The sequence below is a fragment of the Rana temporaria genome, chromosome 10 (assembly GCF_905171775.1).
Source record: "Rana temporaria chromosome 10, aRanTem1.1, whole genome shotgun sequence".
NCBI classification, from domain to species: Eukaryota; Metazoa; Chordata; class Amphibia; order Anura; family Ranidae; genus Rana; species Rana temporaria.
Window position 1 is genome coordinate 47,249,687 of NC_053498.1, and position 15,889 is coordinate 47,265,575.

The following is a 15,889-nucleotide window of genomic DNA, read 5'->3' on the forward strand; positions in this document are numbered from 1 at the left end:
ATTGTATAGGTACACTTACTGTTAATCTCTTGGAAAAAAGTTATTACTTTTCATATATCTTTTTTGTTTTCCTTTTTTTGCAGGACCCTTCTATCGCTACAAAACTTACCATGACTGGCTACATCAAATTAATGCTCAAGATATCCCAAGCTGGAAGCCCATGATAGCGCGGCTTAGGCCTACACCAGTATTTGGTGTTCTGTTTTTTATAATCTCCTATTATTTTCCCCTAAATTATGTTAAAAAGGATGAGTTTTATGAGCAGGCGTTTCTATTTCGCCTTTTTTACATGGTCCCAATCTTCTTTGTTTTTCGAATGCGTTTTTATGTGGCCTGGATATTTGCAGAATGTGGTTGCATCGCTGCTGCCTTTGGTGCCTACCCTGTCACTGCAAAATCACGTTCTGGAGGAGGGCCAACAATAGAAAATGTTCACCTAGAAAGGTATGTTAACTTTATTTAAAGTGCAAGTGCATCTTTGTGGTAATAATTGGTATGTTGCTCATCATGCATAATGTATTCATTACAAACAAAGCCTCTATCCCTAAACTTACAATTTCTATACAGTGCACGCTTGCTGTGAAGCATATGAAAAAGCAAAATATAACAACTCATGTGTTTAAATGTTTGAAACTTTAGATGTGTATACGCTTTTTGTGGAGCCTCGTTAGTCATATGCATCCAAAGGGTCCTGGGAATGTCTTATTTGCCTGCATGTATAACTTCATTCAGAAATTGCAAAAGTTGAACTGACAGACTCCTACAAGGTCATAGTATGCTAAGGCAGGTTGTAATACAGGTTGTAATACATGCTTTTGCCCTACCTGCTCTGGGGGCGCTACTGACACACACAGCTCTGCACTTTCAGATTTTGCAGGCTGAATTAACCCATTGACAACTGGGTTACACTTAGGGTTGTGGGGACAGTTACTAGCACGACTCCCATGGGTAGAGGGACTTGTAGTTTTGCAAAAACTGGAGGGCCACCAGTTTGAGACCCCTGCCTTAGGGTATAATGTGTCTAGTAAATAAATCCAATCTAATTCCCCCTGGAGTATCAACCTAGTCAAGTCCCCCCTTCAGCAGGATCCAGTTTATAAAAGCAAGGTTACAAGCCCACATCCATCTATACTAATGTTGGTTTCTGCAACAATGTAATGTGTACATCAGAAATAAGTAGTTTGCGTCAGTGTCATTTGTTAGATCAGTTTCCCATGGAGGGTCTCACAACAGGTGAGGTGGAGCTGTGCTATGGACCCGTGGGTTGTATTTACTTATCTGTGTGTGGTTCCTCCTCGGGTCTAGTTTTAACAAGCACTGAGATGGACGGCACTGATTGTGTTGGACTGGGTGGCATTGAAATGTATGATCTGCTAATGATTGGTGCTGTTAAAAGTGATGTGGTTGCCGTGGGTAACCAGAGAGAGGTTTTTGAACCTAAAAGACCTGTGGTGAAAGATAAAACGTACTTCCGTGAGCTGAAAGGTAGAATCGGGGGAGGCAGTCCCCCCCCCCCAAGAGAGGAGAGTATGCTCAGGGACACCAAGAGAAGAGTGGGAAGGCAGAGTATGCAGAATTATAGGACCCTGTTAAGATCCAAGCTGGGACGTATCTGGAAGCACACCGAAAAAAGGGTTGGGTCTACAAGGCTGATGGCCAGCACAGAGGTATCCCAACTGCTATGGTGGGTCCGGATCCGTCCAAGGTGCTTCATAGCCAAAGTGGACGGTACTCGGGCCTCGGTACGAAGAACGAGGTTTTGCCTATAATGCTTCTCTCTGAGAGCTGGACCCTGGGTTCCAGTACATTGGTCGATGTCAAAGACCAAATATTTTTTCTGTTGCCAGGGTGCTATATAGGTCCAGGGGAGAGGTGACCTGCTATGGACCCCAGTCCCTGAAGGTCTGAGACGAAGCCCGCGTTGAGGGGTGAAGGCTGGGCCTCTTGCTTTGCAATACCCTGCAGCGTGGAAAGGTAAGCGGAGGTACCTACGGGACTTGGTCCGACAGTGGGTTCTCCATTGCGGATTATGGGTCTCGCCTATTTTATGCTTCTATGCATGGGCAACTTAACCACAAAGTCTTTTGAGACAGGATGGCTCTGGCACCCATATACCTCCCCTAGTGGGTCCTAGTCCTCCGCTGAAGGGGCTATTGGGTCTTGCCTATAATGCATGTGTGCCTTGGCAAAGAAACCACTATGTCTGTTGAGACAGGATGGCTGTAATACCCATATATCTCCCATTCAGGAGGTTGGTACCCCTACATGAGTATGTCTTATCTGTTTTCCACGAAGGGCCCTAAGAGGACATTCCGGGTGTTTCGCTTGCCATGCTTTCCAGAAACGGAAGCTCAAGGTTAGCTGATCTAGGGTGCGGCTTACTGCCTCCGCTTCAGGCTCTGCCACGATGGGGGGGGGTCCCTCGTAGTCTCTACGGCTCCTTGGGGGATCTCCCTCTCCCCCTGCCTCCACCATTCCCCTACGCGCACGTGCGTGAGAGGGGCGCGCTTTGAAGGCGGGGGGACGATGTGGTTGCCGCTGGCGCACGTGCACCGGCTCATGGTGCAGACGCAGGGCGGCCCCTTCAAAAGGCCCAGACGTCAGAGAAGCCAGGGGGACACGGTAGCTTGAGCACGTAAGCACCTTGTGGAAATTGGATACAGATTCATTTAAGACACCTACTCGGCATCTAGCTGTGTTAGCAAGCATTATTTGCTAGACTAAGTTCAGCTGTTGATGCACCAGGGTTAAAGTTCCTCTGCTTTTGCTTAGGACTCTTTTGTCTCCCCGTAAAAGAGGGTTCAGGGGTAGGAAGGGGTATCACCACCTAAATCTGGTGGCCCCTTTTTATCATGCTTGCATGATACTATCCTCCCCTGTAGAGACTTAAGATAGCTCACATAATTAGCTATCAGCCCTGTCAGGCGTGAGCCTCCCCCAACATTGCAGCACTCTGCATATGTTTTGTTGCATTGCATGTATACGTCTATAAGAGGTTAACTGCTATATTCACAGCAGCCTCACAAGCAGAAAACAGGGTGTGTCCCTTTCCCTGCTCTAAATCCTCAAACAAGGGATTGAAAGACCTGAGGATGAAGGTTCACTGTCAGAGAACAGATAACAGGTGTTAATGAGGAGAAAACTATCAGAAGCCCCAAAAGCTCTGGTTGCAGCTGCAGTCTTTTCAGAGATCCAAGCTGCATATAACTTCACTTAGCCTAGACGGCCAGAGCCTCTGTCTCTTTAAAGTCCTCATCCTGGTGTTGGCTTCAGGCTAACCGAATGCACAACAGGGGGGGTGCACATTTGCTGCTGTGCACATGGCTAACGTTGCAGGTTTGCGGAGACGCACATCTGCAGAGCATAACTGCCTCTTTACAGTCCACATGTTTGCATGAGGTACATGAGTTTCGAATGTTCAAAATGCATGTGGGGTAAAAACCGGTAACAAAGCATGTTTTATTGTTGATCACATAAAAGAGACATGTTATTTTGTTCGTATGATTTTATATGTTCACATAAGGGTGTTTAATCACAGCAAAGTGCCTAAAATCGCATAAAAATGCTTAAGTGCATAAAGATGCGGGATCTCACATGGTTACTTGATAACCCAGGTCCTTGATTACCCAAGGTTATTTAGGTCACACAGAGAGGCTTGTTTCCACAGGAATGCCTAAAATCGCATAAAGATGCTTAAGTGCATAAAGATGCGGGAGCACACATGGTTACCTGATAAACCAGGTCCTTGATTACCCAAAGTTATTTAGGTCAAACAGAGAGGCTTGTTTCCACAGGAATGCCTAAAATCGCATGAAAATGCTTAAGTGCATAAAGATGCGGGAGCACACATGGTTACCTGATAAACCAGGTCCTTGATTACCCAATGGTATTTAGGTCACACAGAGAGACTTGTTTCCATAGGCATGTCTAAAATCGCATGGAAATGCTTAAGGGCTTAAGGATGCAACATCACACATGGTTATCTGATAACCCGAGTCCTTGATTATCCAAGGATATTTGGTCGTACGGAGAGGCTTGTTTTATGCAAGAGTGCCTGAAATCGCATAAAGATGCGGGATCACACATGGTTACCTGATAACCCGAATCCTTGATTACCCAAGGGTATTTGGTCACACAGAGAGGCGTGTTTTCCACAGGAATGCCTAAAATCGCATAAAGATGCTGGAGTGCATAGAAATGCGGAATCACACAGGTTTACCTGACAAACCACAATCCTTGATTACCCAAGGATATTTGGTCACACAGAGAGGCTTTTTTCCACAAAAAGGTTTGAAATCGCATAAAGATGCTGGAGTGCATAAAGATGCGGGTTCACACATGGTTATCTGATCACCCGAGTCCTGGATTACTCAGGCATATTTGGTCACACAGAGTTGTGTCCGCAAAAATTCCAAAAATCGCATTAAAAGGCTTAATTGCATAAAATTGCTGGATCGCACAGTGGTGCTCGATCATACAAGAATCCTTGGTCCCACAAGGGTACTTGTCCGCAAAGGAGTGCTTAAGATGCATAGATGTTGGATCGCATGAAAATTTGCTGAATCGCATAAGAATGCATGTTTGCCTAGAGTTTGACTTAGGAGGCATTATAATTAGGTTTCCTTAATTATACAGGATTCCTTGGCCTTACATAGGCGCATAATTGCTTGCAGGATGCTTGTTCATAGCTCACATGCTATATGTATGCGTATATACAGCACGCCCCCTTTTTTGTGTATTTGCGGAAAACATATTCTTATGAACTCACGCTTCTATGAACACAGGCTTCCATAGAGGCATATGGCTTTAAAGGTTGCCACATGCACATAGGGGGAGCTATTTGCATGTGTGTTTATTTACAAGGCTGCTAGGGCCCGCCTCTAGCAGGGCTAAAGGCCCAGAGTTTAGCAGTAATGTAATTCGGAGGCAAACCCGTGCTGACAGATCAGTCAGTAGCATGGCTGGGCCTAGGGGAGTCCAGCATGATTAATTATCTGGAACTCCTGGGTTGGAATCCCAGTCTAGAGGGAATATGCTGTCTTTATTCAAACACAGTTCCCTATGCTCAGTTTTAATCAAGGCTGATATAAACTTTGCTCTGTCGGCCTGGAACGAGTGGATCCTAACTTAGCATTATCCTAGGAGTCTTGTCCCAGGGATATGCTGGAATTTCAGTTTAGGGTTCTTAACTGAATGATTGGCAGAAGGGAATATCCTTCATACCCGTTACCTGGGAGCAGGTTGCGAGGACTGGCCTCTAGGGATAGAATCCAGGCCTGGAAGAGACCACGGCACAGGGAAGGTGGTCAAGCTCCTAGGGAGCCTTATCTGCTAGCTTTCTAGAGCTACGGATGGAGCATCCGGCTTAAGGACCTGAACGTTTAGGTTACAGGGTTGCTCTGTCTGAATACAATCTGACTATGCCTCTCTAGTGGTTTACTTTGGTTACCAGAGAAGAGCTTGTGCCTTGCCTATTGTCAATTGTCATTTCATGGAATGCTAGATTGGCAGGCGATTCGCTGGAGCCATCAACAATCGGGTCCGGGAGATTGGCCTCTACACCCCGACTTTTTTCTGACCAAATGTCACAGAAACGTTACCCTGCACATAAAGGGTGTTGACGTCCAGGTTCAACAAGGGATTGAACAACTTTGTGTCAAGGTCAAAGGATCCACCCGCATGCGGGACAGATTTTTTAGTGACCCTGGGGGCCCAGTTGTCGCTGGTTTATGTGTTATCTCCCCCCAGGGCTGCAAACTTCGTGGCTTCCATGCTACATCAGAAGAGAACGGAAGCTGGCTTAATTGCTCCAGCATAGCCCATACAACCTTACTGCGCAGGGACAGCAGAACTGATCGTAGAGGACCCAGGGTCCCTTACAGCTTGTCCAGGCCTGCTTTGCAGGGTTACATCCTGTCTTGCATACATGGGTATTAATGGTCTGGCTGTTATAGCCTGCATTCTTGAGGATCGGGGCGTACAGAATCAGCGGCAGTTACCTTGATTCATACAGGACAGCTGGCCTCCAGGACCAGATATCCTAGGATATGGAAGGCCCATATTCCTGGTGTGAAACCAAGGGGTGGAATCCTTGGTAGTAGGTCCTAGGTAAAATTCTTACCTTTCTACATTGGAAAAGAGATGGAGCTGGCCTTAAGTTCCATCAAGGGTCCGATCTCGGCACACTCTTGATCTGGGCCGTTATACAAGGGGTGACTGGTATAAGTCCGCCAGTTAAGGCGCCCTTGTGCTCGGAGGATTGGATCCAGTATGCTGGCTTACAGAGTCAGCACCTTGGGCTGATGCACCATAAACATTTCCCTTTATCCTTCTAAAGAGGAAATTGGTGTTCTTGGTTGCGGTTGCCTCCGCAAGAGAGTATTGGCAACTTTCTTTGTATAGAGCCATACTTAATTATTTGTACAAGAAGGGTGATGTTAAATACTCACCCAACCTTATTGGCTAGAAGGATCCAGTGTTCATTTGAATTAAGATATTCTTGCCTTCCTTTTCCTTTTTTTTTTTCAGGACCTTGATCCGCGGAAGGAGAGGTTATTGCTTTCTCTTAATAAAGATAAGAGCAGTTAAAGATCTATCTGAAGGCTTCAGATATAGAAACCTAACGTTTTGTTGCCAGAAAGCCCCTAGATGGGGCGGGCAGTGTTCAGATCGGCTATTAAAATGGCTATGCGCTCTCTCGTTATAGTAAGAGAGGTCAAGACCTATCTGAAGCGGCTGCTCGGATACGGAAGACTGATGTTGGTGCGCTACCAGGAGGCCCCAGCAAGGGGCAGGCAGCGTCTAAATCAACTATTGTCAAATGTTGATTCATCAGGTTATTATTCAGGCTTGTGGTTTATAGAGAGGGCTTCCCCCTGTTTCTTTTTGGGGTACACCCTTCCAGAATAGTAAGCACTTCATGCGGGGTGCATTACCAAGCCTTTATGACTCAGATTTGCCAGACCTGCAACTTGGTCGTTTGTGCTTACGTTCACTAAATCCTATCAAGTGAACATAAGACGGCAGGAGGATGCAGCCTTTTTTTGTTGGCACAATATGCGGCAGGCAGCATTAGAATTCTTTGTGTCTAATGGCAGTCTGCATTGTTGGTGTCTCCCTCCCCTCAGTAAGCATTGCTTTAGGACATCCCAGATAGTAATGATTAAGACTCTGTGTCCCGTGATGTACGATAAAGAAAATAGGATTTTTATAACAGCTTACCTGTAAAATCCTTTTCTTGGAGTACATCACGGGACACAGAGTCCCCACCCCTCTTGTTTGGGGATATTGGGACACTTATTGCTTGGGACAAAAACTGAGGTGCTCCCAGTATGGGAGGGGTTATATAGGGAGGGAACTTCCTGTTCTAATTGATTACACCAGTGTCCAGCACCTGATGGTGGAATATAACCCAGATAGTAATGATTAAGACTCTGTGTCTCGTGATGTACTCCAAGAAAAGGATTTTACAGGTAAGCTGTTATAAAAATCCTATTTTTTCTTCCGTTTGGCGGAACGGATCGGATGAATATGGTCCGTATTCATCCGACTCCCCATAGGGGAGAACGGAGGAGAGACAGGACGGTCTCTGCACTGTGTGCAGGGACCGCCCTGTCCGCCGACAGCTCAGCGGGGATTTACGGAGGAATCCCCACTGAGCCTAACGGAGCAGATCAATACGGATCCGCTCCGTGTGAAAGAGCCCTTAAAAGCAAAATCGAAGGATGAAGTAAATGAAGGAGGAATGCGCTAAGGTAAAGAAAGCTATTTAGGGATTTTTTTTTTTTTACCTTTTACTACCCCTTTAAACACCATACAAAATTCATACATTCACACACACACACACACACTTAAAGGGGTTGTAAAGGTTTGTTTTTTATTTTCTAAATAGGTTCCTTTAAGCTAGTACAATGTTGGTTCACTTACCTTTTCCTTCGTTTTCCCTTCTAAATGTTTTTTTCTTTGTCTGAATTTCTCACTTCCTGTTCCTCCTCAGTAAGCTGTTCTAAATGACTTTCCACCGCTCGGATGATGGTGGAAAGCTTACTGAGGAAAAACAGGAAGTGAGAAATTCAAACAAAGAAAATAAACATTTAGAAGGGAAATCGAAGGAAAAGGTAAGTGAACCAACAATGCCCTAGCTTAAAGGAACCAATTAAAAAAATAAGACGAACCTTTACAACCCCTTTAACTTATACATCTCTCATACAACAGACAAACGATCCATTACCAAAATCACACATACACATATGATCGAACTTCCAGCATTATTTCAAAAATATGAAAACTTTGTTCTTTTGCAAAGCATAGCCTCCCCACGCATTGGGACGTGCATCCCTTCTCCCCCCCCCCCCCCCCATCTCGAACTGATGCTAGGAGAGGCCATGTTCAATCCGTCTGTCTCTGCCCATGTGGTGGAAAAATAGGTTGTATGCAGAGCACACAGCCATTTCTCCTTGTGTTAAATAAGCACACATATCGTCTTAATGATATAATGCATCTTAAACTAAAAGTCCACTCACCATCATTCAATTTCCTATTCATCCAAATAACCACACATCACTGCACTGCTATCTTCTCAGCATCCCAGCATGACTGACCAGGAGCTGCCTGTCTCGATCTTTTATTAAATTACCACAGGAAGTGATGTCACAGCATGTCAGTTCCACCCAGCAAATGACCATATATGGATCTGACCATATAAGGATCTGACAACACATGAAACCCTTTTGACAGGGTTATTTAAATACATACAACATGAATATTACAACAACCAATGAACACAGTTCCTGATGAGGGGAGCTTATCTGCAGGTGCATGCTCATGTCACCACCTCAATGTTGATCAGGCATATCGAGGCGACAAGAGCATGCATCCGCTAAACCGATAATGCGTTTGCAGAGCGGACACATCCCCCCCCCCCGCGCGACTGTCTGTGCATCACACAGGGGCCCTTTCGCCGGCAGACATCCTCACTCAGCAAACACCCTTCCCCAAATCAGGAACTTTATCTCAACCAGCGTCTGTCTGCCCCAGTCACCTTTTTAGAGTGGGCTGCAGGAGAACTAACACTGGGTGACACTATGACAATACATATTAAATACATCTTCATAAAATTTCCACGACAACCCTTGGACCAAGCCCTGGATAGGTCTAATCCATACAAACCAGTTTTGAAACACACTCCGAAGCAGGGCTGTAAACTGGCTAGGCTGTTACACTCTTACAGCCTAATAGATATCTGGAAAGATCTCCACCCGACCACTAAAATTTATACACACTATTCTCACGTACATAAAACCTACTCCCAAATCGATCATGTTTTTACCTTATCGCACCTGCTCCCATCAATCAAATCAGCCAAAATACTGGTCACGGCATGTTCTGATCATTCCCCGGTGCATATTGGCTTATCATATATGTGAAAAAATTAACATAAGCATAAAAAATATAGCAATATGAATGCCTCACCCAATGTGATTGTGACAACAAATGTGTAACAGCTTTGGTGAACGAGAGTGAACCACAACTGCGATTAGCAAAGACTTCAATGCACTTCCCTATGTGAGAATTCAGTATTGGACCCCAAGCGTCACTCCACACTAACAGGAGTTTGGGGGTTCTCTACATCATCTCTCTCTCACATAAAGGAAAGTGTTGAGCTACTAGGGGTGGTTGCATTACAACATGCGACCAATGCCTAGCGTTAAAAAGATACGATTCACTTGAAGATTCCAATGCACAACTGTATGCAAACGATTATCAGTATTGGACCCCAAGCGTCACTCCAATCAGAAAATAGGAGTTTGGGGGTTCTCTACATCATATCACTTAAACATACAGCAGTGAATTAGGCCACTAAGGGAGTAAGTGTTAATTACCTTCAACCCTGAGCATAGAAAAGTTAGATCGAACATGTTCAGTAACTTAGGGCATGGGCCCTTTAACAAGTAAGAACTTATGTCAAGCACGTAATAAGTATGAATAGTGGTAGCAACTAGTAATTGCATAAGAGAGGCATATATAGCTCAGCGTATTTGAAAGTATATGTTCCTTTAAGATGTTCCACAGCAAAAAGCCAAGCCACAACAGTCAGTCTCAAGTAACAAGATGATAGTTTACAAGCCAACGTGAATTACACCAATTGTTTAACAACAATATGTGTAACAGATCTTCCTAAAGCACTACAAGTAAAGCAAGTGCTACTTATCCGTTTGTAGGACTTGAGACATGGGATTCCGTAGTGTAGGGTGTCAGCAAGGCATCCCTCTTAGGGTGCCAGCAGGAATGGTTGTCTGGAGGTAGATAGTATTATGCCTATATAGGCATGGAGATTCCTTGTAAGGTTAATCTGTAGCTTGGAGAGCGCTGGCAGCAGGGTTGTAGCATGACTGAGCTACGGCTGACAATAATAGAACGGTGTGCAGTCTGCACACCGCTCTCTTTATAGGTGAGAGGCAGATGGCTAGCAATCAGCGGTGATCTTCGGCACACTTCCACGGTGGAACACACGTGACGCCGGGCGATGACGTCATCGTGCGGTCGCAGTAGTGCGTTCCAGAGTGGAACGCACTACAGGTAACAGACGGCGAGTGCCTGTTACAAAATGTCTCTATACATATGTTACCATAACAATATTGAGTGCACAAAATTAGTCCATATAGTGAATGGAAGTGACTAATACAATCCAGGCAATGGAAAGCTGATTCAAAATAGATACAGTCCGAAAATAGGTAAGACCCTCTGGATATATACATAAAGAGACAACAACCACTGATAAGAGGAAACTTACCAGATGTCAGTGACTTGGCAAAGCATATGCTGCCCAAGTCTTAAAAGGCTTGTTGGTAAATGGACCTGATGGGTACAGCTGATTCTGGATCATCAAGCTCATCAACATCAACCAACCAGGACTGCAATGGAATGTAGAGGTTGTAATGTTTGGGGGACCAGCTTGATCGCAGGACACAGGCTTCTTAAATCAAAACTGAGGTTTATTAAACTTAAATGGCTTAGCAGCAGCAAAAACAAAAGAAATAACAGTCTCACCGACTTGTACAGCTCAGAACTGCTATCGCAGTTAAACAGTCCTTCCAGGTAAGTCCTTCAGTAGCAGGGTTTTTAGGCAGGACACTGCCAAGTCCTTTCACAGCTTTTCATAGCTTCCACAGCTTTCCTTGTCCACCATTCACCATGCATTGGACTCTCCTACACTCCTCCACCCTCACCTGCACTTCCTGTCTGCTTTAAACTACTTCCTTAGACGGGTGCATTAACCCTTTCCATTCCCTTAAAGGCACCACAGTCCAAACAGAGGGGAAATATAACGTCCTTCCAGGACCCAGCCATGGCGTCCTGTACATATCCCCCCCCCCCTGTGCCCCAACGCCAAGGAGGTGGAGGCAACAGTGGAGCTCAAACAATGGACTTGGGAGAGGGCATCTGCATTTTGATGCAGTCTCCCGGGCCTATGCTCCACTAAAAACTTAAACTCTTGGAGCGCCAGGAACCACCTGGTAATCCTGCCATTAGTCCCTTTACCTTGCCTCAGCCACGTTAAAGGGGCATGATCAGAAATTAACCTAAATTTCCTCCCCAAGAGGTAATATCTGAGGCACTCCAGAGCCCACTTAATGGCCAGACACTCTCTTTCAATAATAGCGTAGTTTTTCTCCGCTGGTGTCAACTTCCTACTGAGGAAGACTACTGGGTGCTCCTCACCATGAACAACCTGTTATAATACAGCTCCCAATCCTACATCGGAAGCATCAGTTTGGACAATGAACTCTTCAGTAAAATTGGGCGCTATCAAGACAGGGTGTTGGCACAGTGCTGACTTAAGCTCCAAAAAAGCCTTCTCAGCGTCTGCATTCCACTCCACCATGACCGATTTCCGGCCCTTAGTCAGATCGGTCAATGGAGCCGCCAATGTGGCAAAGTTGGGTACGAACCTCCTGTAGTATCCCACCATGCCCAGGAATGCACGTACCTGCTTTTTTGTGAGGGGGCGGGGCCAACTCTTTATAGTGTCTACCTTGCTGACTTGAGGTTTCACCACCCCTCTACCCACGGTATAGCCCAGGTATTTCACCTCCTCCATTCCCAAAGCACATTTTTCAGGGTTTATTGTAAACCCCTCCTTCCAGAGAGAGTCCAGTACTGCCTGGACTTTGGGCAAGTGTGACTCCCAGTCTCTGCTAAAAATGACTATGTCGTCCAAGTACACTGAGGCATACTCCCGATGAGGTCGTAAAATCCTATCCATTGCTCGCTGGAACGTGGCTGGAGCAGTTTGCAGTCCAAAAGGCATTCGTCTGTACTGAAAACTGAAAAAAGCAGTTTTCTCTTTAGCAGCCTTAGTTAATGGGATTTGCCAATACCCCTTGGTAAGGTCTAATGTTGTGATATACCTGGCTGGACCTAGTCTCTCGATAAGTTCATCTACCCGGGGCATGGGGTAGGCATCAAACCGTGAAACCTCATTAAGTTTCCGGAAATCATTGCAGAATCGCAGAGTCCCGTTGGGCTTTGGTACCAACACAATCGGGCTCGACCACTCACTCTGCGACTCCTCAATGATCTCCAGGTCTAGCATCTTCTTTACTTCCTCTGAAACGGCCTTCCTTTGAGCCTCTGGGATGCGGTAGGGCCTGACAAAAACTTTGACTCCAGGTTCCGTGATAATATCATGCTTTATGATACTAGTTAGCCCCGGCAAGTCTGAAAACTTCTCTTTATTTCTCTGCAAGAACTCCTTTGCCTGCTGACTTTGGTATTTAGATAGGGTATTTGATACTTGGACACTCTCCACCCCAACCTGAGGCTCAAGTCTTGCACTAGCCAGGGAGGTCACCGGTTCCCTGTCTGTCCAGGGCTTTAACAAGTTGACATGATATATCTGATACGGTTTCCTCTTGCCTGGCTGGTGGACTCTATAATTGACCTCTCCCACTTTTTCCACAACTTCAAAGGGTCCTTGCCACCTGGCTAAGAACTTACTTTCCACAGTGGGAATTAGCACCGCTACTCGATCCCCCACTTGGAAGTGCCTTATTTTAGCAGCCCTGTTATAGACCTGTCGTTGAGCCTCCTGGGCCTTTTGCAAATGCTCTTTGACTAGCGGCATCACGGTTTGGATCCTTTCCTGCATTTGGGAGACATATTCCAGAACACTCTTATGCTGAACAGGTTCACTTTCCCACTCCTCTTTAACCACGTCAAGAAGTCCGCGAGGTCTCCGCCCATATACCAACTCAAAGGGCGAAAACCCCGTGGAGGCCTGGGGCACTTCCCGGATAGCAAACAGGAGAGCTGGTAACAGGCAGTCCCAATCTTTCCCATCCCTTTGTACCACTTTCTTGAGCATAGACTTAAGGGTCTTTTTAAAGCGTTCCACCAACCCATCCGTTTGGGGATGGTAGACCGATGTGCGTAGCTGTTTAATCCGGAACAGCTTGCACACATCGGCCATAACCCTTGACATAAACGGGGTACCCTGGTCTGTGAGTATTTCCTTGGGGAAACCAGTCCGTGTAAACATCTGGAATAATTCCCGGGCAATGGCCTTTGAGGAGGTATTCCGCAGGGGTAGCGCCTCAGGATATCGGGTGGCATAGTCAAGAATCACCAATATGTATGAGTTACCTCGAGCTGACTTTACCAAGGGACCCACTATATCCATGGCTATCCTCTCGAATGGGACCTCAATTATGGGCAGAGGGACCAAAGGGCTCCGAAAATTAGTCACCGGCGCGGTCAACTGACAGGTGGGACAAGAGGTACAGTATCTCTTTACCTCTGCTTTCAGACCTGGCCAGTAAAACCGGTCGGTGATCCGTGCCTCCGTTTTTTCAACTCCCAGGTGTCCCCCTAACACATCGTCATGGGCCAGGTCCAGAACCTTTCGTCTATATTGTTGGGGTACCAACAATTGCTCTACCACATTTTCTCTCTCCTTGGTAACCCGATACAGCAATTCATTATATATTGCAAAGTGTGGCCACCTCTCATTCGCACCTGGCTCTTGGGGAACCCCATTTACTACTACAACGTGTTCCCGTGCATGGGCCAAAGTGGGGTCCTGCATCTGAGCAGTCCCAAATGCCCCCTGGGGAACACCCAAATCCGGCAGCGCAGGGGTAGAGGCCACTTCCTCATCCTCTTCCCCCAGCATTACCTGAAGTGGGAAAGGCTCCTCCCCCTTAGTGTTTTGGTAGGTCTGTGGACCACATATCTTGACATCCTCAATAGTATCAACACTACTTTCATCACCATTAACCCAATCATTAGCATTTTCCTCATCTGGGTCCACATTAACGTTTGGCAGTTCAGGGTTATCCCTCTCAGCAGCACAGGGGGGCTAGTTTCTCCCCAGTCTCTGAACTGTTCTCCTTGTTCCCACAGTTTTGTAAACAATGGACAGTCTCGTCCTATTATAACATCATGCACCAAGTTCTTTACCACCCCCACCTCTTGAGTAACAGTGCCACATGCTGAGGAGATAGACAACGTGATGAGCGGGTACTCTCTAGTGTCCTCGTGAATGCATACCACCCGTAAAGTTTTTCTTACCGGACCGATCTTCCCAATCACTCTAGGATGAACCAGGGTTACCATGCTTCCAGAGTCCAACAAAGCCCGGGCAGGGAGGTGGTTCACTTGGACTTCACACTCAAACTTTTACTCATCCAGGTCGAGGTGTGTGGTGCACACTTTATGGGCACAAAAAGACCCCCTCCGAAGAACCCCGCATTCCATGGGCTCCTCTTGCAGTGGGCAGTGTGCCCGGGTATGACCCCAGGTATGACATCGCCAACATTGTACATCCCCTCCTTTTTCGAACAGGAACAGAACGCTGAGGAGGTACCGGGCGTGACTCTTGGCCTTCCAGGGTGTTTGTCCCAGGGCTCCTTGGAACATCCTTTCGAAGGGCAGCAGTTGGTCGAACAGGCCGTGGCAGACTAGGCCCTATGCGCTTGGTAGGTCCGAGCAGGTCCTCCACCACGGTATATCGTTCCACCATCTCAACAAGGAGGTTTGCGGTTTTGGGGTCTCCATGGCTGACCCACCATTGAAGGTCATCTGGAAGGGACCTCAGGTATCGGTTCAGCACGACCCGCTCCACGATTTGGGGGCCGGACAACACCTCAGGCTGCAGCCATTTTTTTACTAGTTGCACCAGGTCATGCATTTGAGACCGGGGTGGCCGATCTGGACGATATTTCCATTGGTGTACAAGTTGGGCCCGAACGGCCGTAGTCACCCCCAGATGAGCCAGAATTTCTGCCTTTAGCTTTTGATAGTCTTTAGCATCATCTGGTGGCAGGTCAAAGTAGGCTTTTTGAGGATCTCCAGTGAGAAAAGGAGCAATGAGGCCGGCCCACTGGTCCTGAGACCATCCTTCTCTCTCCGCTGTCCTCTCAAACGTAGCAAGAAATGCCTCGACATCATCGCTTAGGGACAATTTCTGTAAAAAATGGCTTGCCCTCAGTCACCTGGTTGCCAGGGGCAACAGCCGCTGGCTCCTGAACCTGAGACAGATGCTGCACCGCTTCCTTTAAGGCAGTAACCTGAGCCTGCATAACCCTTTGCTGGGCTGCTTGCTGGGCTGCTAACTGGGCCACCAATAGGTGAGTATTTTCTTTCTGCAGAGCCAGCGCCTCTTTGTGGTGTTGATTAGCTTCCTCATGGCGAGTCTGCGCTTGCATGTTAGCCAAGGTCAGTTGTTTAATTAGCTCCTCCATTGCTTCAGCTTTCAACGTTTGTGCAGCTTTAACCCAGGACATAAATCCAATGTACTGTCCCTTTAAATGTCCGTTCAACATAAAGTCCAATGCAAAAAGAAAAAAACTTTTTTTTTTTTTTCTCTTCTTATGCCTATTATTCAGTG

General features: G+C 46.5%; 1 protein-coding gene across 1 annotated transcript in view; it reads left to right on the forward strand.

Annotated features, from left to right (window-relative positions):
• MBOAT7 (membrane bound O-acyltransferase domain containing 7) overlaps positions 1–15,889 on the forward strand; it is a 631,660-nt gene that overhangs the window by 447,993 nt on the left and 167,778 nt on the right. Inside the window, 1 exon segment of the mRNA XM_040327599.1 lies at positions 84–444. Coding sequence (XP_040183533.1) covers positions 84–444 — 361 coding nt within the window.